Genomic DNA, 21876 nt, shown 5'->3' on the forward strand with positions numbered 1-21876 from the left:
GAAATGACTTCTCAACCAACGACAACATTAACTGTCTGCAATTTCAGCAGTTAGAAGAAGACAATATTATTCAGCTACTGTTTGTTTTGCACAAATAATTTGAGCACTGAACACTATGTCAGACTGTTTCAGTGACATTTACTGAGCAGAAAAACTTCAAACTTCAGAAAAATGTCCAATTGGAAAACAAATGCTAAAAAACATAATTCTGATTAAAATCGACCTACTTTTTCTGATTCAACTTTTCAGCAAAATAGAGGAGCTTCCTTCAGGTCAATATTTCCTTACTATTGATTTTTAAAGAAGCACCAGTTCCACTGGCAGATTTTTCCACTTGTTATAAGGAATAATAATTCCCATTTGAATAGTAATTTTTAACCATGTCTGAAGGAATTATCAACTTAAAAGAAGCTCCTATATCATGCCCAAAAGTTACTTTTATGTTAAGTTTGTCTTATTTCAAGGGAACTGAGATATTTGCACTCAAATATAATATGTGTTAAGACCAAATGATTGCTGTTTGATTTTATGAAGTTGGGAGGTTTTCCTGGCAATAAACTTGATAAAGACAAGAGCCCATCTGACCCACATCCTACAGGCAGACGCACGTGCCCCAGAGATGACCAGGAAATAGAGGCCAGACCATAGGGAACCGATATATCCATCTGTTCCCATTGCCATGCCAGCCTTAGGGTGTCACTTCACCCTGAGCTTCCTGAAATGGTTCAGACTATCTGTCACCTGACCCATAATACTTTAAAGAATATACCACAATTTACTGGGATAAGAAAAAGGAGGAGTGATTAGTCAAATTGGCAAGTTGGAGCATTTTCCAGAACATCTGAATGACTGACTATTGGTGCACTGGTTCACTTTTAAACAGAAGAATGTGTGGGAAGTGTGTTTCGGCACATGCATGTGTCATGTGGTGATCCAGTCAGGTCTTACAAGAATCATTCCATTGCGTAACATACTGGCACCGACCCGGCCTGCTGGCACTGCCATCTGCTGCTGTGAAACTCTATCACAGATGACCTATGAGGTACTGAGCTTCTACAGGTCTGCTAAACTGCAACTTGTTTTTTTTTTTTTGTTGGAATCAAAGCAATTGTTCAAATTAGGTGTACTATACCAGTATTTACATGGGCACTGGCTCTTCTGAGTCATGTTTGCGCTGTTGAGACTCTGCCCATGTTTTTTTTTTAAATGGAGGTTGGTTTGGCTTCCTACCTGCAACAGCTATTTAGAAAAAACAACCGCTATAAGACGGTGAAGAGATTTTCTTGAATTGATAGAGAAAGCTATAAAAGCAAAATGGCAATATTCAGCAATGTATGAAAATCAAAACAGACTCAAAATCACAGATTTAAACCTCAGCCATATGAGCATATCATCACCATTTATGCTGGTTTTAACCAACATATAAACACATAGTTAGACCTTCAACTCTTTACCACATAAATTCATTAGATTTAACCCAATTTGCCAAAACCCACACGTAGCACAAAACAAATAACACATTCAACATCAACTCACCACAATAGGAAATACTCAAAAATGCAAGTGAGACATAATTTTGAGATTAATTTAGCTCGCTTGCATAAGCCGACTGCGACATAAACTACTTCCGGTCCGCTGTCATGCCACTTCCGGTTCGCAGTAAAATCCCTTTAATCCGGTGTGGAATAAACTGTGGCGCCCCCTAGTGGAATGACATGAATGCCAAGTCTTAGAGCGCTTTCTAAAACTGACAGTCTTAGAAAACATGCAAAGAAAAAAGTCTGATCTACGCCATTTGAGGTGAATCGGAGACCTATCCAATTGTTAAAGCGTCTGCAGTATCAATGTAATGTCGCATTTTGTATTACTTTTATGTCATTCAAATAAGGAGTGTGTCATAATTCTGCAACAAAAAATTCAGATACAATGAATCCAGACATAAACATGGCTGAAAATTTACGAACTTTCGAAGGAAGACTTTGTCCAAGTTGCAAACTTCACTAAAGATAAACGCTAACATAGTGCTTTCTTTTATTGTTAGATTGCTTCTTGCTGTGATCTTAGAACAATACTGTTGGCTCTCACTGCAAAACAAAAGTGAAAATCGATCCGTAAACGGCTCCATTCATTGGTACTTTCGTAAACTATGTGCTGCTAAGTGACATCTATGTTCTTCTGCGCATGCGGGTCGCTTTGGGGCGTGAACAGTTCACACAGAAATCTCATTGCAGTCGGGTTGAGTTAGTAGGATGAAAACCGTGTAAAGAAAACAATAATAAAACAATAATAATTAATTTCAGCAAAAAATCTGAATTGAGCACCATACTTTCTGTATGAAGATACTGAGGAGCTTGATTTCTGGACAAAGAAAAGGTGGATAATTGGAAATAGGCTGCAGTTGTGCAAGGAGGTTAAACAGGTGAGCAAGAGAGGAGGTGAAGGAGAGATGAACAAGATAAGAAGGACAGAAAGATAAGGAAATGTCTAAATAAAATGCAAGAACAGAGAACTGAATGCAAATAAATGAACTGACTGAGGTTGAACAGAAATAAACAGTAAAATAATCAAAATAAAAACACAGATCAAAAGCAAAACACCCAAGAATCGTGACACAAACATCCTGTTCCTCATACGTAATCAACCTCAAAATCACACTTAGTTGTGCTGATCTCCTATGATATAAAGCATAATTGATGTTTAAACATGAGCAAGTGCAGGTGTCCAAATCATCCGCCCCAGAGCAGATCCTTTGTCCAAGTTCCCTTAATATTCCAAAATCAAGATTTATGTTTCTATGCTCCAAGGACTCCTTTTGCTCTCTTTTAATTGGCTTTCCAGGGAGTGACACAATCTCCATCTGCAAGTAATTTGAAAATCATATTGCTCTTCACATAATCTTTTCATTTTTCATGCCAAAAGACTTACATTTGAATTAAAAGAAATATACAACCCCACAGGGAAAGGATGACAAAATGTGCAAAGACAGAACAGGAAAGATGCACATATTCAAATCCAGAAAGAAAAACTAATGAGAGAAAAACATTAAATCTCTGCAAGCAGACTAAAAAGGGGAAGCCTTTCATTTTTCATTCAAGGAATAATAACACACACTATGTACTGGAAGAGTCAAAGTGGCATATTTCAGTGCAACAGAAAGAATACACATCAACAGTGATCATGTTTGAGCATAAAAGAGTCACTCAGATCAAAGAAAGACTAATCAACAAGTTACAACTGTTACAGGCTGTGATGCAATGCAGTTTGATGCCATCAACATAACAATAACTTGATTATTCTTGATTAATTGCTAATGTTAGTCAAAATGTCTCATTGACTAAACTGTACCATGACAAAAAGGATTATGTAGTAGTAAAGTTTTTACCCACTAGTGATAATGCTCTGGGTCTTGAAATTATATCTTGTTTATAGCTGCTGTTTACGTCGAGAACACACATCCACACACACTTTGTGCTTGGATACAACAAACCTGTAAAATATATTTGCTGCCACAACACAATTCTCATAACAGTTCTGTTAAAAGCAAGTAGTAATATCTAAACTTTTGAAAGAGACAGAGGTTTTAACAGTGACTCTACATCCAGAGCATCAACTGTTTAGATCTAAGCATATTCTCCTGAATGGCCCTGTCAAAGTTCAGACCAAAAGTCCATTCATTATTTCCTCATAAGATTTGAAAACTTCCAATTTGACTCAGCTTGAGCTAAAAGCTTCATTTTCTAGTTGTGCAATGGGAGACTTTCACCTGTAAGAAAGGCAGTTTTTCAAATAATCAACTCAGGAGGGCTAAATTCAAGTAAATTTCAAATTATTATCACTTAAAATTTAATTAAATGTGGTAAAGTTTGTAGTCCGTCACTGTTGTAGCTGGGAAATGGGTGTGTTTATGAAACATCACAGACCTTAGCCCACTTTCAAGGAGAGAAATGGACCAAACTTAATAAATGTCAGTGTCTCGGGGCCACTAAGTCATGTTTTATTAAAATAACACACACTGCTTCTACTGAATTATTTCCAGCTGAGAGGAAATAGCTTGAAAAGTTTTTTTTATATTTTATACAAAGTTAATATATTGTGGAAAAAACATCTTGCTGTGTGGACTAAATTACAATTCACACATTTCCAATATCACATAGTCGAAACTTACTAAGTGTCTGAGATCAAAAATAAGAAGCAGGTGGACTAACATCACGTTAATTAAAACTGCACTTTTTTAAAAACATAAATTGACATGTTTATTTTTACATTTCTCATTAACAAGAAAATGACAGGGGTCATTTTTTGTGAAAGTGAGATTGTTGCTGATCAAATTTCCAGAGCCAAAACAAATTATGGGTTTTCTTGTTTGTCAAAAGGTAACAAAAAAGCTATTTTTACAGCTGGTTAACTGAGAAGACAAACCATTTCCTTTATCACTTTGTATCTGAAACAGACTTTTAGTCCCACTGAGTCCATCTGTGTCTGTGCACTAACCTATATCTACTGCTATGAAACATCTGGCTGTTTTCCTTGACAAAGCCAGCCAGCTGTTCTGCCTGTTAGTAGACATTACTATACATGAGCGCGCTCACACATGCAGGCAAAAGATGTCTTTAGCATTCCAGGAACGCAGACGTCCCAACACTTCAGAAATAAAACATGTAGTCTCACTTTTTATTCCCAATCAACCATTTTTAAAATAATAAGTGGGATTGAGAATGTCAGCCACAAAAAGGAAAATGTAGATAGAAAATGGTTACAACTATAAAATGCTTCACTCTATTAGGGTTGTTGTTTATTAGTTTAAGAACAATAATATAATTGTATGTAAGATTAGAAAAAAATGTTATTTTTGTTTTTTTTACTTTAACGTTCTAATTTCGATTAATTACACAGACTTTAACACTGTTTTTATACAATTAATCAAATTTTCTTTTTTTTCAAACGCAAAAGTCCCAACCCGGAACCTTTTTATTGTGTTTCCGGTACACCCATAAAGCCGACGCACAACTGGCATCCACAAAGAAAAGTGACGCTTCTCTTTTCCCACTGGGAGTTAATTTTTACTTCAAAAAACGACGTGATGTAACTGTAAAATAGACTTTTGTTGTGTTAAGTTGTACTAATAGAAGCTGATCTATCGCCAAAACAATTGAGGCCTAAAATAGCATCTCAATGCTAAACATGTAGCTTTAAACACAGACGGTCCCCAACATGGAGCCTTTCTGGAAGGACAACCCACTTCCAATTTACGGCGCCTTCTAGTGGACATGGAGGATGTTTTTTGTGTGTCTTTTTTGATAACTTTTCATCCCCTCGCAACACTGTACTGATCAGTTCATACATCATGCTGATGCTATATGCGCTAACGGCAGAGAAACAAGGAAATGTTTTTACCTGCCGACGTTGTGGCTATGCTAATAGCCAACTACATGGTGGCAGTTTTGAAAGAATATGTAAAAACATATATTTTTAAAAATAAAGGTTACTTACTGCAGTCTTGACACATAAAGAACGTTACATTTCATAACCTTGTGATAAAAGGGAGAGATTAAAAATTAATTTAATTTTAGTCCTCACTAACTTCAAATTTGGCACATAAACATTGTGGTTTCTCAGGTTAAAAATTTGGTAGTGCTGCAGAATAATTAAGAATTAATACATGTGAATAATCAGCCTCTGCCAGCCTGGTGCGGTGCTTTCTGGGCCGCCAGGCTGTTGGAGGAAGGTGGTGCTGAATGGGGGCGGGGCAGGGCTCCACTTATCCATCTGTGCCAAGGGATGAGGGCTCAGCACCCATCCAGTGTCACCGTGCCGCCTCCTCTGTAGTGGGTCCACTGGGGCACTACCAGTCCCTCTGAATGCTATCAGCACAGACGACACACGGCCCCCCTAAGCAGGGATTACGTTTCTTTCAATGGAGCTGCCAGGAGGAGCAGAGAACAGAAAGAGGAGGAGGCGCATTTTGCTGTAGCAGGAGCTGCAGAACAGGAGTGACATACCAAACTGAAGTGACCCGCATGTGAAAAAAGTAAACATCACTGTCTGTACATACACTGTGAAACATCTTTAGTTGTGTCTGCTGTCTTCTGCTCGTTAAGACAAATACATTTTGCTACTTTCAGATTTTGAACCAAAATGTGAGTTTGTGAAAGGTAAACTTACAGCAGTAAGTTGTGTTAACTTTTTATTAATTTTGTCAAATCTCCAAGAGTTGAATAAACTGGTTGTACTTTATGCTTTTTTTTTTTTTATGAAGTATCGCTACAACTTGATTAAAATTTATGAATTCTCCAACGACTATGAGTAACTTCACTGAATAAAAAACCAGCTTGTTTTAACCAAAACTTTATTTCATATATAAAGAAAATGATTTGAAAAAAAAAATCTTCCTGATTTAGTAATCATGATATTTATATTAATAAATTAATTATTGGTTTCAACCTTTTTCCCAAATACATTCAACTCTTGAGTAAGTTATAATATGAAATATATGACACGAATAAAGTCAAAATAATATAAGAATAAAACCACAATATTAGCTTTATTAGCATATAATTTAGACTTTATTCTTTATTCTCATAATATTCAGGTTTTATTCTTGTATTTAAGGATTATTTTTGTAAGACTTTGTTTTCATGATATGAGTTAATTCTCAAAATATTATGACTTTATTTTGTTATTTTAAGACTTTATTTTCATAATATGAATTTAAAATGACATTATTTTTTTGCTATTTTTGTTTCATAGTATGGCCCTAATTGTCCTCCGTACAAAAGAGGTTGAAAAAAGTGAAGCAAAAGTTGCAGAATCATGTATTTAAAAATGAGCATCACTGAAAAGGTTCATCAATATTTTTTGAATAGAATCAGATAGAAGCCACATTGTAAGAGTTTTATCTTCTTCACTTTGGCACGTTTTAAATAACTGTTGCTAATCTTGCTCTTTAGCTGATGCCATGTTGATCTTCTGGCTTGTCTTTTCTAAATTTTGCATTCCACCTCTTTGTTGACATTCATGGATTCACCCCAGACTTTGACACGCCCTCCCTGCTTCACCCTGTTGGCTTTCTCCAAATAAACTCTCTATAACCACAACAATGCTGGTGGCGCTCTGACTGAAATATCTCCGTTTCTGTTTTTCAGATATCTGATTCTTGTTTTCTAAAGCGTCCCCTGCATTCAGAGCATGCTCTTTACTAGCGCGTGGCAGCAGGGCTAACTTGAAAGTTGGTCAGACATTCTGGGATGTTCATTAATTTTGTATGACATATTCACTCACTCTACACATTTTTATGTGCCGTACTATAGCCAGAACTAGTAACATCTCTCTTCACAATGAGGGGGTCAATATTCAGAGAGTCAAATCAAAGTCCATCTATGTAGAGCATCTTTTGCTTCTTTGCAGGGAAAATTACGCTTATTTAAAAAAAAAACTAAAACAAAACAAAAAACCCCCCGGATGACTGCAGGTTTAGTTCTTACAAAATGACAGACTCACTTTCTGATGCAAATGTGGAAAAAGCTCCTAAAATGAACCAATCAGTGCGTATAACATGTTTGCAGATGAATGGAAAAGGCCTGGTGAGCTGTCCATGAGGGCAGTGTGAGCTCTGATGCAGCTTGTATTATCAGCGAAGAGGCACTCCAGATCAGGCAAACCCCCAGCAGACGAGCGCACACTCCAACATCCTGAATGTACTTACAGCCACTCATCTGCCCACTCATAAAAGTAAATGAAATCACAACTCACATTTGCTTGTTAAGAGCTTTCCTGTTTTGGCTGGGAGACGACTCTACTGAGAAAACTGAAAATAAAAAATGTAGCAGCAGCCGCTCATTGCTGCTCACCCAGATAAGACTGGCAGAGGCGCACACCTCTCTGGCAGTGGTCCACTCACTCTCTTTGTTTGTGTAGTTCTTCTTACCCCACCTGGCTCTATACTGGCTTCATTTCAGCCAACAGTTTTACGACCAAGTAAATAACATTCTGCATGCTTTGATGGAGCGAGTCTGCTTTCCGGGAATAAAACATGTAGGTGGCATTTAAAGTTTTTATCAGTTGCATTTGGTGCATTTTTCGAATCATTTGACATTTGCAAAACAGTGAGTGCATTTCTCAAAAAAGCAACATTGATTACCTGCAAAAGTCTTTCTCAAAATCTATTGTTCATCTCTCATAATTAAATATCTGTGTCAGTGAACCTTTCAGTAGACAGACATTGTGTATGAATAATTTCTTAGTCATGCTGTCAATGTAACAGTGTTCTATTGTAAATTATGGCTAAAGTTTTGATGTAAATGTGGGAGACCAATGGCAAGAGACTGGACAAATTTGACATTTCCGCTTTTACTGTAATTTGTTGACAGATTCAGAAAGAAAAAGACAGAAACGCAGAGAACAAAGTAAAAAAATAGAAATGGAAACATAAGACAACCTTCTTCAGGAAAATTGCACGTTGTGCTCCAGAAATGACATTACATTATAATTTCCATCTTCCTGCTGAGAAAAATCCCTGAATGGGGTTCAGGAATGAAAAGTAGGGTCAGAGGATCGCCATCCTGTTGTGGGTCACAAACCAATGTTTGGTGACTTTGGATCAATGGAAACTCGGCCTTTTCTGTTCAGAGAAATGGACCAAAGAGACTGAGAGAAACACATCAACCATGACTATTTGCAAAAACGTCTTGATATAAGCAATTGGCACCTGAAAAAGATGAAGTGCAAACCTTGTATGAACAATGAAGAATGTATTTTGATAATGGACCCAAAAGCAGAAATGCAGAGAAAATAAAAAGAAAACAATGATGGACAAACTCTGGCTCCCGGTTCTGCTCACAGGGAGCCAGAGCAGAACAAAAAACAAATCCTATGAATGTTTTCTACAGCTGGAGAAGTTGTATCAAAAACTGTAACAGACTCAATTACAAAACAGGAAAACATTTTTTTTTAAATAAAAATTTGTAGAAAAAAATAAAATCCCAGTCCACATGCATCCTCTTTCACAACACATTCACTCAGATTTTCATGTTAGGATTCACATTCTTTATTGACTGCATCTAAAAGTATCAGATATTTTAAATGTAAATGAAGGTATGAAACAATAAAATATATAAAAAAACAATGACTTAAACTATATTATTGTTTTATATTATTGAGTGTCAACTCACACTCAAATCAGTGTGAGTTGACAGCACCAATTAGGTTGCCTGTAGGGATTTTGAAGGTCCAGCAGGTGTCAGGATTCAGTGACCCAGTATCAATATAGTTTGGCAATGTATCGAACAATTCATGACGCCTCATTAACCCATCAGTACCAATGAAAAAACAGCAAAGAACATGAGGAGGAAACCGAGAAAACAACAGGGAATAATGGGAGAAACCAGCAAGGAGGAACTGAGAATGAAGTGCCTCAGTACTGGGAGGTTGGATGCTGAACAAAAGACCTGAGCTGATGAGCTAACACGGTGTTTCTCAAGCGTTTTTAGGACTACTTAACCCATTTAACAAACACCTAGCTTAAAATTGCCCCTCACACAACACAGCATCTAAATATACCTAACATGAAGTGAAAGTATTAGTCTGTTGACTACTGAGAGTTTAATAAAAACCAGTCCAGGGCATTATAAGTTATTTGCAAAGTCTGAAAAAAAAAGAGTAGATTGTAATTTCCAATGATAAACACAATAAAAGAAAAATAAATTTGCTGTGGCAAAAACAAAAATTAAATATGAGAATTAATCACCCATTTTTATCATTTGTATTTATCTATTGTGTTTATTTTTGCGATAGATCATTTTTAATTAAATGAAAACGACAATAGCTGTTAACATGACCCAGTAATATTTTTAACCTCAGTCCGTTGGTAAGCTAACTTTATGTATCGCACAGCAAATAAAAGGTCAGTTACATGCAGTATCTCGTAGACCACTAGGGGGCACCAGCGGATACCACAGCTTGAGACAAACTGAGCTAATGGGTTTCAGGTGTGGAGAGAGAAAATGGGGAAGTGGCACAAGGGGTGAGGGAGAGGAAATTAATCTGACTTAATAAAAACTAAAGCAACTAAGAAAAGGACGAAAAATAAACATAACTAGAGAAATCGAAACAAGGCAGATCTCAGGAAAACCAATAATAACAAAGCCCAAAACAAACTCAAAGACCCAGAGATCCGTTATCATATCATATCCTGTCATTACATTGATAATTGCAGCAGCCTGCTGATCGAGACGCCCGTGTGAAGCCGGTGGAACATCTGACTTGTCTCTGTGTCATGATGGATCACCCACTAAACGCCGAGCGCTGCGCACATGACCAGGCAGGTATGTGTGACAAAGGAACGACGCCGACTGAATATCCATTCTCATTTCTCGCCCATCTGCTCCTCTGATAGAAAGGAAACTGGCACATCTCTGAGAGTGTTTGGGTCCACAAAGTCCCAAACACGTCTGGCAATGCAGTGCAAGCAGCACAAGGCTTGACACACTTCCCCATGCGCTGTGAAGTGACCTATTCAGACAAATCAGCAGGGGGCAGAGAGACAGAAACAAATGGATGCACAGGTTTGGGCTCTTGAAAAGACAAGTGTTTCTTTTGCTCACAAGAGGGTCATCTGTTACCATTAGCCCTTAATTTGCTCCTCTTATGTTTTCTGGGTCCCTTCATGAAAACTAGGTCAGTCCTTTGATGGGTCACCAGCTAATGATTGATGCACCATGTGAGATACACTGACTTGTCTTTGGATTCAAATGCACAATAGGAGATGCAAACTGGACTAAAATGCAACTGAATAAATCTAATCGTATCAGGAACAGAACTCTGAACGATGTAGATTTGACAAGAAATGGACAAAGGTCAGACAGGATAAATTCGACAGCCTCTCCAGAGGTCAAGTAGTGCAAACGGTGACGACCTGATGTCTGCTGAAGTCCTGCACAACTCATGTTCTTTCAGGGGTTTCATTGTGTCGATCGTTGCTGAGTTTCCAGGACGTCTTGAGTAACCAGATGTCTGCTAAGATCTCTGGTTCCTTAGCAGACTGAATAAATGCAGTATTTTACTGCATTTACCTTTTTTTTTTTTTACTAAACTATAAATTTTATTTATTGGTCTATTGACATCATTCAACTTTGCAAGGCATATTGGTTTGTTTGTCACGTAAGAGGATTAATCTATTTAATTCGCATTTAAAACTTTTCATACTTTACTGTAGACAAAAATTAATGAAACACTGATCAACATTTTCATGTGTAATGATGGCAAAATGTAATGCTTACTGGCTATCTTAATTGTCGACTGGGTGGTGTCTGCTATCAGTAGCGCCTGCAGCTGTACGCACTGCGCGTAGCTTGAGATTTTCCTTTAAGTAATAAAAGAAAAGAATAGTTTATTTTCCGAAGCACACACCTGTGTGAGTCTGTTGGGGTGGGAATACCAGCACCTTAATGTTGTTGGTCAGCTTACTTTTGCTTATTTGGCAGCTGTGTTTTTTCTCTGAGCTACAAATGAATGAGAGGAGTTTGAATCCTCCTGTAGTTCTAAAAGCATCCATTTGGATCCCGCCTGAGCTTCTTACTAGGGTCACTGGTTTGAGAGTTTTTTTTTTTTTGTGGTTTTGCGAACTGAAGAGCTGATATGTCACTCAGTTGGTCAACCGTGACATCTGCCGCGCTCTTTTTGAGCGTTGCACTGTGACTGCGGGTTAAACAAGTAATCTTGTCAAAACTTTTACCAAATAAGCAGAAATAAAGCAAACATTGTCGCTTCACCTTCTCCTGAATCTTGAAATCTACATCCTTTCATTGTGGATCACACGGGGAGACTTTGCTTTCCTGTCTTTATTTAAAAAAAAGAAGTAAATTAAGGCATAGGTCCACTGTTTTAGGGCCAATCGCATCACATGCTTGTGGCCTGTATTTGTGTGGTTCAGCCTTCTGCTGGTTCTCATGATGCGTGTTGCAGATGTGGTTGTGCTCTCATGGGTCAGGTGCAGGGACAGTTTTGTGCGAACGCTCTGATAATATCCTGCTGGCGCCACTGCTTGCTACTGACTTTGTAGTTTTGTGTTTTTCTGACATAAAGCACTTTGAATGTTGAGATTTGAACCACCTTGTTTCTGAAATGTGCAGTACAAATAAACATGACTGATTGATTGATAGATGAATTTCAGGTAAGTGGCCTTTATTGTGCAAAAATGTTTATTCATGAAGATTCCAGTCCACTTGAACAAGATGTTCCCTTTTCTTTCCCATTTTGCAGAGAAGTTGAAAGAAATGGACCTGTGTGCCTTTTCATATTTACACCTCAGAAAAAACATTTTCTAAATTATTGATATGATTTGTTTTTCCAAAAGTGTTCATTAATTCAAACCTCAAGAATCTTGTAAAACAAATTCAGCTCTTCCACAGTTAATTAGGCATAAAAGTATAATTATTCTTATTGAGAGTAGCACCAATAATTTTCTGGGTTTTGTGTAAACGTTTGCTTCAGTGTGAAACAAACAGCTAAATGCTGCTCGATGTTGTTCCCATAATGATGGGTCCGTTGAGCCTGTATTAACTCTCAGGGGCTTTTGTGAATGACTCATTCATTGCTTTTACAATCTAACCAATAACCTACATTCAAAAGCAAATGCACACAGTTTTTGTATTTGCACAGCATGGAAGTACAAAAGCTGCATGAACAACCACTTACACACTCTCTCAAGGGTTTTTATCTACCACAGGTTTGAATAAAAGCCAGCTAATCAGCTCTCAGTGCAAACAGGCACTGGCAGCGTGAACACAAATAAAAAAAGGGTTAAAAAGTATAAGAAATTACCTGAGTCAGTCTTGTTAGCCCTATTTCTGAGCAGAACTCTTTTTGGCAACTCTTTCAGAGGACACCACGTCGCTATCCCATTTTCCCTTCGGTCTTTTCCATTGCACTTCCTCCCAAAGAATTTTATGCTGCTAAACGTAGGAAAGACGTCCTTGTTTTTAAGGTCTGCGCTCTAAACGAAAGGCTGTGTTTTCTCATACTGAAACAGTCTGAGGAATATTGGCTCCTTCTGTTTCTTCCCATCACTGTGCCTTTTTAACACCATTGTTTGCCTGTGAAAGTGAACAAGCAAGAATAAGAAGAGGGACAAAGGACAACCGAATGAAAACCAGCTCCCTGTGATTAACTGTGTTTAGATACAAGGCTCTGGGTTTTGTATTCTGATATCGCTTCTTATAAACACACGGCCGCTTTGTGGAAGCCGTCTTGTATTCCCACAGCAGCGTTAAAAAAGGTCAGATACTAAAGGAAAATATATATCAAAGGTTGCTGCTTTCTAAGTGCAGCAAAAATACTTCAAAAGGTTTGCTTGATTATTTAGACGTCGGGATTCGCTTCTTTTTTTTGCTGCCTCGCCTCTTAAAGAGAGGTCGGCATGTGTTTGACACATGGTCTCGCCCCACACTTTGAATGCAAGCACAAAAATTGTCATATGTCCTTTCATTTCTCCCGCTTCTGTTTCCCAGCAGTTCATCCTCTCTCCACAGTGTTTCTATTTCCATTTTGTCCACCGTGACCCTGCCAATACACTCACCTCCTCAAATATTTCTCTGTGAGTAACAGGCTCTCTTGGTCATTTCATCCTGATAGCTTAACACAGTAATCACGTCTGCAGCATGCACGCAGAGCAATGCTGCCCACACACGGTCTTATCACTGAAAAGCAACAGAGAGGCAAGAGGCACGGAAGTCGGGTCAGAAACTCAATTACTGTGCGGCCGCTCCAAATCTTCCTTTTGCTTTACAGCGCATGCTGTTCTCAGAGACGTTAACCTCCTGCCTTTTGTTTGCGAGGTCACCAGTCTCTTTACTTTTCCTGTCTTCAGAGTTTTGCTTTATTCCTCTTTTCTAAAGCTCTTCAGCAGTCAGAGATGTTTTCCATCCCCCTCTTCATAGATGCAGCTCTTTCAGTGATTATCTCACTCCCACTGACCCAAATATAATCCATAACTAAGGTGCACATTTCTCATAAAGTTGGATCAAAATTGCAATGTTGGGATACAAAAGCTCATTTAGGTGAAGCAGCAATTTTCTAGACGATGTGCCTGATCATGACCATTTTATTTAGGCATTGCTTTTTGAATTTTTAACTTACTGGACAGACTTTGTTTTTGAACCAATCACATTTACATTACAAATGCTTTCGTAACAAAGCGTTGCTAATAATACAGCTGTTTAATTAATTGTGTTGGTATCAGGGCTTGTATTCACATTTGATCTTTGGTGGTAGTAATTTGTATTCTCCGCAACGGCAGCAAAACTCATCATTTGTGAGAACACACCATAGGCTTCGCAAAAAATGTGTCAAAAATACAAAACCGAATGCATCAAAACAGTTCAGCCAGAGTTTCCTTGAAAGGGCCAGTTGTACTGATGGGAATAATCGCCAGCAGCTGCGTTTCCATCACAAACATATGCATAACTTCGTCAATATTCTGCTAATGTCGAATTTCACACTACAAATTGCAATCGTGGTGTTTCTATTCAATTAGAAACACAACTAAAATCACACAGAAATACATTTGTTCATGTTATAAGTCATCTAAAAACATGGTTGCCCAACTACTTCCTGTGTCGTCTTCTTTGTGGTTTGCGCCAGTGGCAACATCTGGCTGTTAATCATGTGACTCATGTAACGCAAATTATAAAAATAAAAAACTTTTTTCCATTGCAGTTTTGCAAAATAAATTCTTTTTTACGGCAAAAACACCGCTTCATCTTAACGCAAAAATGTTTTTCTCAAAAATATTTTCAAAATTCCCGTGCTTCCATTGAACAAATTTATTTTTGCAGTTTCATGGTCAGTGGAAATGCAGCCATAACCATCACTTTACACAACGTCAGTGGGAAGAATTAAGAAAACATATTTTTATAGGTTTTCAGTAAACATGGTCTAAACGTGTTTTATCATTACACCAAAGCATAAGCATCAGCATATAACTGATGCTAAATATGTTGATAATAATACACACTTATGCTTTAAATTGAAATGTTCTTTGGATATGAGTTGTATATAAATTCACCTGAACGGTTGTAAATTAGTTTATTAACGGTTAGAAGGCTTGTGAGTGTGTTTTTGACACTCTGCGTGTTTACACACGTTGTTGTTAGCTACTATGCTAACAGCGGTTTGGTATTATGGTGAATTTGCAAGCTAACTCAAATAATAATACACTCTTGACAAGAAGGAACGTGTCTGACTCTTTCCTTGAAATATTCTCCTTCATTATGGTTTTTACATATGCACTTTGTAGCGTGTTTTATTATAAAATGTCATCTGCATGACTGCTGTCAATCAAATAGAGATTTATAAATCGATTTGAACCAAAATCTTATCACCGTTTTCTTCAGCTGTGGTGTCCATGTTGACATTCATCATGGCATCATGGTCGTATTCTGGCTCAACCAGACTGATAAAAGCTCCATCAAATAGTGTTTTTATAAAATTTTATTCAGGAAGGATAGCAAAATAAGAAAATGCTTGATTACATTTTAGAAATTCACAAAGGGAAAGGGGTCTTAATTTTGGGGTACCAGTTCTACGGTTTAAGGAAACTAAAACTTAGCTGTTTAGTCATTGTTACATTGAAAAAAAAAAAACTATATTAGAGCCTGGTGAACTGGTGTACAGCTGAAAAGATAAAAGTTTGGACACAAATGGCGAATGACCCGGAGCATACCAACAAATTACTACAAAGTGACTTCAGGACAGCAGAGTCCAAGCCAGGAGAAAGTCCTGATTGAATTCCCACAGAAAATATGCAGGCAAAGCTGAAAAGAGGCTCCAGTTTTGTCAGGAGGAATGGAAAAAAAATGAAAGCAAATGACTGTGAGAGCCTTGTGGAAAGATACATAAAAACTTTATCCCAAATAGTAAAGAGTTTATGCTAAAGTTTGAAGTGGTTTACAGGCAATCGATGAGGGAAGAAAAGGCAATGTGTCTTCAATTTCTCACAAGAAATAATGAAACATTTGGGTAAAACATTGGTCCATCAAGCAATCTTGCATTTCCCATTCAGTAACAATCCTGTAAGAACAACATTGACCTGCGATCATGTGACGAAACAAGAGGAAGAGGAAAAAGTGAGCAGCTTGCAAGTGTTTCGTTTTTTCCAGCTCAAGCCCCGCTGTCGGTATCTTATCTGCTCAATCCCCTCATCGTCATTTAAATCTCCCCCTTCGCCATCCGATCCCAGCCGTGGCCCTGTTTAAATCTCTCCCTCCTCCCAGTCCAACACATTTCTAATGCTAATTATCTAAACCTCTCTCCGTGCTTTCTATCCCTCCCATCCGCCAGCTTCTGACTGAAATCTCTTTCCGCCCGTGTTCCTCATAAGCCCCAGTTATAGGCAGTCTCCTTCCCTTTTCTTCCTGTTTTCTGACTTTTATTCATCCCTTTCCTTTTCGTGAAACTTTTATGAAATATGTCAATTATTTCCAATTAAAATACAATTACTTTTTAAAATCTAAACATCACTATAAAGTGGGAAAGAAGCATGAGAATGTGACCTTTATCGAGCAGCGGGTCACCGGTTTGGGAGGAAATAAAATCAGTTTTTACCTCCAGAATCAGGTGCAAACACATAATGAGAAAAGTGGCGATTATCTCCTCTAGCCTCCATTTTTCACATTATTATTGCAATCAGAAAACACAACTCTTTCCGCCCTGCTTCTCCATTTGCACTCTCAACTTTTACGCTCTCATTCAGCTGGTGAATTTGCGTTGTTTATTCCTGCGAGGAGCCACCTACACATGGAGTCCCACAAGCATCACTACAGATTACAGTTACATAAAAGATGGTTACCATTAGCAGCAACAACAGAATCATACAGAAAAGAAGCTTCAAGCAAAACATCTGCAGGAAGGTCTAAGATTGTTTATGAACTCATAAATCATCAAATTTTTTTTCAGGTTTACGTTTTTCAAAAAGGAAAAGCGTTCAAGAAAATTCACAGCAAAAGCAACGCATCTTGATGTAGGAAATTTGTGAATTCACCAAAACGATATCTAATCGAATGAACAAGTGAAAGGAGGACACCTCAGAAGGTGTGCTCACCTTGATACTCCTGTCCAGGCGTGTAGGAACTGGGATTTCCTGTGATCTGGAGGGTCAGCAGCACCTCTCCGCCGCCCTCCGCCACCCCGGCTCCCTCCATCTCCGCGTGGTGGGTGCACAGGAAGAAGAACGGGTTAAAACGGGGGTAGAAGCTCCCCGGAGGTGCCCCGAAATCCACATTGCTGCTCCCCAGCGCCAGGGAAAGCACGACACAGCCCAAAATGCCCCCAAGAGAGGCCCGCGCCACGGCCATTTGCCCCCTCACCAAGCGGGCGGCTGAGGGACTGGAGGTGATGGGAGTGATGACTGGGAGTGTGGACGGCACAGGTTGAGCTCCAGAGGACAGGTGGTGGAGTCCACAGCTGAGTCGAAGTCCAGAAGTGGGTGTGTGAGAGTGAGAGTGTGTGTGTGTGTGTTTTCTTCCCAGAGGGATATTTAGGTGTGTCAGAGAAACTGCTCTGAAGCTTCTTGCTCCCCTGTCCTGCCTCCACTCTCAGGGAGTTCGGAGCTTCGCCTGAGCTGTCCTGCTCCGGCGTTTAAATACCTCACCCCCTCCCTGTGTTGCCCTCTCTCCTCCCACCCTCCCTCCCTTCCTCTCTCTGGCTCTCGTTCGTTCTAACATGAGCTCCACGCGTGTGCTGTTTCTCTCTCATCCAGCTCTTCTCTCCTCCCTCTTGTCTACCAGTCTATCACTCTTCCTTTCCCCCTAATCTCATGCTCCCCCCTCTCTTTACCTCTCTGTGAAATACTCTAAGTTACTCCACGCTGCTCTCCTCCAGAGAGCTTGGCTGTCTTATCTCCATGCATCTGTTAGTTTCTTCATCCCTAAGCAGCCCTCTGATAGATCCCCGTCACTCCGCTCTCCTTCCTTTGTCTTTTTGCCCATCCACCAGACTGTCTCCTCCTCTCCCACCCACTATCACACCTCCTTCCTCCCTCCTCTTCCTTTCTGCTGCTCTTCCACTCGGCCTCCCCTCCCTTCTTTCACTCTCACTCTTTCCCAAACCCCGTACGCCTCCTTCTCTCCTCAGAAATCTTCACTTTGGTTTTTTTTCCTTCTCCTCCTCTGTTGCCATTTTTTGCCTGGGTTTTCCATCAAAAGCTTGTTTTCCAACTTTTTCAGAGCTGCGTGTGCCACCGCTCTGCTCTGCATTAATCACACCGACTGAGTGCAACACTAGCCTTAAAGCTGCTTTCTCCTCAGCCCACCAAATGATGGGGATAAGTAATTGAGTAACATATACTTGCTTTTTTCATCTGCTGCTCTCTTTCTCTGCTCATCTGTCTCTTGCGCTGAGTGTAAGCGATACACTCCCTCCACCTAACCCCACCTCTGACTGATATTCTCTGCACAGACGTTGTGGATTCTCAGATGCTAAGAAAATGTCTCCAATGCAAATGGTACAAAGCTACAGAAAAAGGCACATTAAATAAATTAACACAGAGCTTAAAGGGACCCACGATGAGTTGAACATGTTAGTCTAAATATGTTGTAATTTTCTTATTAACTAAAAAATAGTTATTTGTGATACATTAAAACTCATAGTTACTTAAAAAAGGTATATCTTCTGTCATATTTTTCACCCCTGGAGGTCGCCATGCTGAGTTGATGACGCGTTTTGGCCCATTCTGTACAGGAATCTACAGAGTAAACACAGTTTATGCAATATGATTTTCATTCATCATATTGCATTTGGTAGATAATTTCACACTGTGTCACTGTTGGCTATAATAAAAACAAAAAACAAACAGTGAGTTGAATCTGGATGCTTCCCGCAAGAAAAAAAAGAAGAGTGCAGTGGGAGAGATCCGGATCCAAACACGACTTCCGAAGGACCTAATTTGTGCTCTCAACATTTCTCCCCAGAACACTTTGAGTAATTTGTGTGAGCAAAACTGACAAGGGCTCTAACAGGTGATCGTTACCTTAACGAGCTAAAAATAAATACTATGCTGACAGTTTTTATCCACAAAGCGCCTAAAACCTGCTGCCACCAGAGCAAAAGACACTAGGAGAAACATCAGATAGCACTGGAAGCTCTTTAAATGCTAACGGAGCTCAGCTGCAGTAGTTCGGTGGCATTGGACCAGAAGACCAGACCCTAAACATCGAACCGGACACAGAGCTATAGAAGTACTTATTGGACCACACAGTCCAAACCAGAGGTCAGTGTCATTCATTCATTCATTTACGAAGCTGAAGGCAGCAGCAGCAAACACCTACCACTGTCTCTGTCCTCTTCCTCCATTTGGTTCTCCTCCTCATCATCACCTCTTATGATTTCTACAATCCCATCAATTTCAACGTGCTGCAGTTCAATTTGAAAAGGCTCAAAGACGTTACTGCTTTGGCTGGGCGGTGCTAGCACAGTTGGACCATGAAGCGTCATTTACACAGAATGCAGCGTGAACAACATGGCGATATTTTATAAAAATGTACACAAACTAAACAGTCTTCGGCATTATCACTGTATTTTCTTTTACATCTAAATTAAATATTTCCCAAATAAAGTCTATTGTTACAACTAATCATGGATCTCTTTAATGGACTTGCTGTTAACGCTGCAAAACAGTCACTCCTGCATTTATGCATTTATGTGGCTGAGTGCCTGTTCAGTTGCAGACATAAACACTCCCGAACCAACAAAGCTGCACATAGTCCAAATAGTCTGGACGACCTGCAGCCAGAGCGCTCGGCCAGATGCTTCCAGAACCGGAATCCTGCTCAAACAAACTCCAGTCTGCACATTTATAAATGCATCCTGTGTTTTTATCCTCGTGTTTTTGCTGCTTCTGTTGGATTCAGAGGTAAAAATGATGCAATTAAATGGTATAATTTGTTTTTAAGACTTTTTCTTAGCTTGACATCATGTTATAATGTGATTCCCTCATCAAAAACATTCCTGACCTTGATTGTTTAATGCATGTTTGAGAAATCCTTTCATCTCTATGAGAACCATTCAGCTGTCCAAAATGCCTGGTTGGACCTAGCCCGCCTTCAAGGCTCAGGCCTCCAGTTTCCAAGCTTCCACTTCACAGAGCAGCCGTCTGACTTGGCTCCTTCAAACTAGCCAGCAGTAATTAGCAAACACCTGGTGGAACTGAGCCCATTAGAGCAGCTACTCCTCAGTAAAACGCTGGTAAAAACATTGTCAAAGAATTAATAGAGGTGCGACATTGTGACAACATCAAGAAGGCGAAGTTTTAGAAAGAGCAGGAGTTTCTTAAAGAGACAGAGGCCCAATTTTAAGGTGATATATTACAAAGTCCAATTTAAGTAATATTTTATTTCTAAGAACTTTTCATTGTGCTTCAGCTGCTTTATTAGTGATATTCAGTCCAGCTCTGTAGGGTATGACACATAGAGCACAGTCAGTCTTTAAATATGAGCATAATGGTAAATTTCTTCCAGTTTTTCCAACCATTCATTTTGGTGAAGTTATCTGAGTTTGAGTCAGGAGGCATTTCTAGAGCCTCTCTTCAGAGGCTCTTTCCTGCTTATTGTGGGGAATCTCAAGGCTTTCCTAATATAGAAATTGCAGTTATTGTATAATTTGCTCCCTGAGTAAGACCCATAACAAAACCAAACACGAACACAATTTTCAAAACCATTCGGGGAAAAAGGAAACATCAAGTTTTATCTCACAAATTAACCCACCCAATAAGTCTTACGTAAATTAGTGTTTATCTCTTTCAAAATTGGTCTTCAACCATATGAAAATAATTGTGGAATAAATAGTTGGATGAATTGAGTTAGCGCCATTAACCTGGACTGAAACTTCGCTGAAATGACCGTTAGTTTGATGTGACGTCGGCTCAAAGTGCGACGCTACAGCTAGCTTACCAAACGATTGTGTTTAAAAATAATAATGGAGAACTGGCTTAAAACCAGATCCCTCAAATGAAAAATTCAAGATATTGGAAAGAAAACAACAGCAGGAATACTAATGTGATAGGAGGAAATCAATTCATATTGATGGGTTTAGACGAGTCGTCACTAGAAATTCAATTCTTTTGAACGGCTCTGCACCATGAAAGGTAAAGTTATTTTTATTCAATTAAAAAGGATTAAATTATTTAAATACAATTGATAGAATGGGGGGATAATTTTTATATTTAATAGCGCTGAAGAGGATTTTTATTTTCCCGTGTTTGACATCATGGGAAAGCTTCAATTCCACTCTTTCAAAATCTGTAAACGACTAAAGACAAACCAAATAGTCCTGTTCATGGTCACATTTACAAAGCAGTACCAAAGATAATAATAGTTGAGTTAAGAAACTAATATTTTTCTTTCAGGTTGCATGAATTAAGATGTTGTGTTATTGCAGGGCCATTTCAGGTTAGGTGAGTGTTTGTTAAATGGTTTGGCTTAGAGCAACAGAGTCAAACTAAACCAAGATCACGAATGCTCTTAAAGGGCCGGTTCTGCCGAATGTACTGACAGAATCTATTCACAAACTGTTAAAATATCAGTAAATTCTTCAAATTAAATAATATTATTGAATATCTTTTCAGTCGGTCCAGAATTTTGGAATTCTTTTTGTATTTTTGTTGCAATAAAAGTCAAAGTTTGAATTATTTACAATATTTGCGCTTCCTTTTGACAGTAAACATGACTTTTTATTACTCGCTGTACAGATCATGGACTATAATCTGACATCCATTAAGGTTGTTTAGAACAAGTGAAAACGTTTTTGACAAATTTGAGAAAAATCTGCAATAAACTCAAAATTGTTAGTACAAAAAAGTGCAGGGATTTGTTGATTTTGTGTAATTTCTAC

The 21876-nt window shown here is 38.7% G+C and overlaps 1 protein-coding gene across 4 annotated transcripts in view; it reads right to left on the reverse strand.

The window, feature by feature from the left end:
- reln (reelin) overlaps window positions 1–17608 on the reverse strand; it is a 132682-nt gene extending 115074 nt beyond the window's left edge. For all 4 annotated transcript variants that reach the window (XM_055059626.1, XM_055059546.1, XM_055059474.1 and 1 more), the window contains exon 1: window positions 17093–17608. In XM_055059626.1, the coding sequence (XP_054915601.1) occupies window positions 17093–17345 (253 nt within the window). In that variant the 5' untranslated portion in view covers window positions 17346–17608. The remainder of the gene's footprint in view (window positions 1–17092) is intronic.
- Window positions 17609–21876: the final 4268 nt, after the last annotated feature.

The sequence above is a fragment of the Poeciliopsis prolifica genome, unplaced genomic scaffold, assembly GCF_027474105.1.
Source record: "Poeciliopsis prolifica strain line A6 unplaced genomic scaffold, Auburn_PproV2 SCAFFOLD001, whole genome shotgun sequence".
NCBI lineage: Eukaryota > Metazoa > Chordata > Actinopteri > Cyprinodontiformes > Poeciliidae > Poeciliopsis > Poeciliopsis prolifica.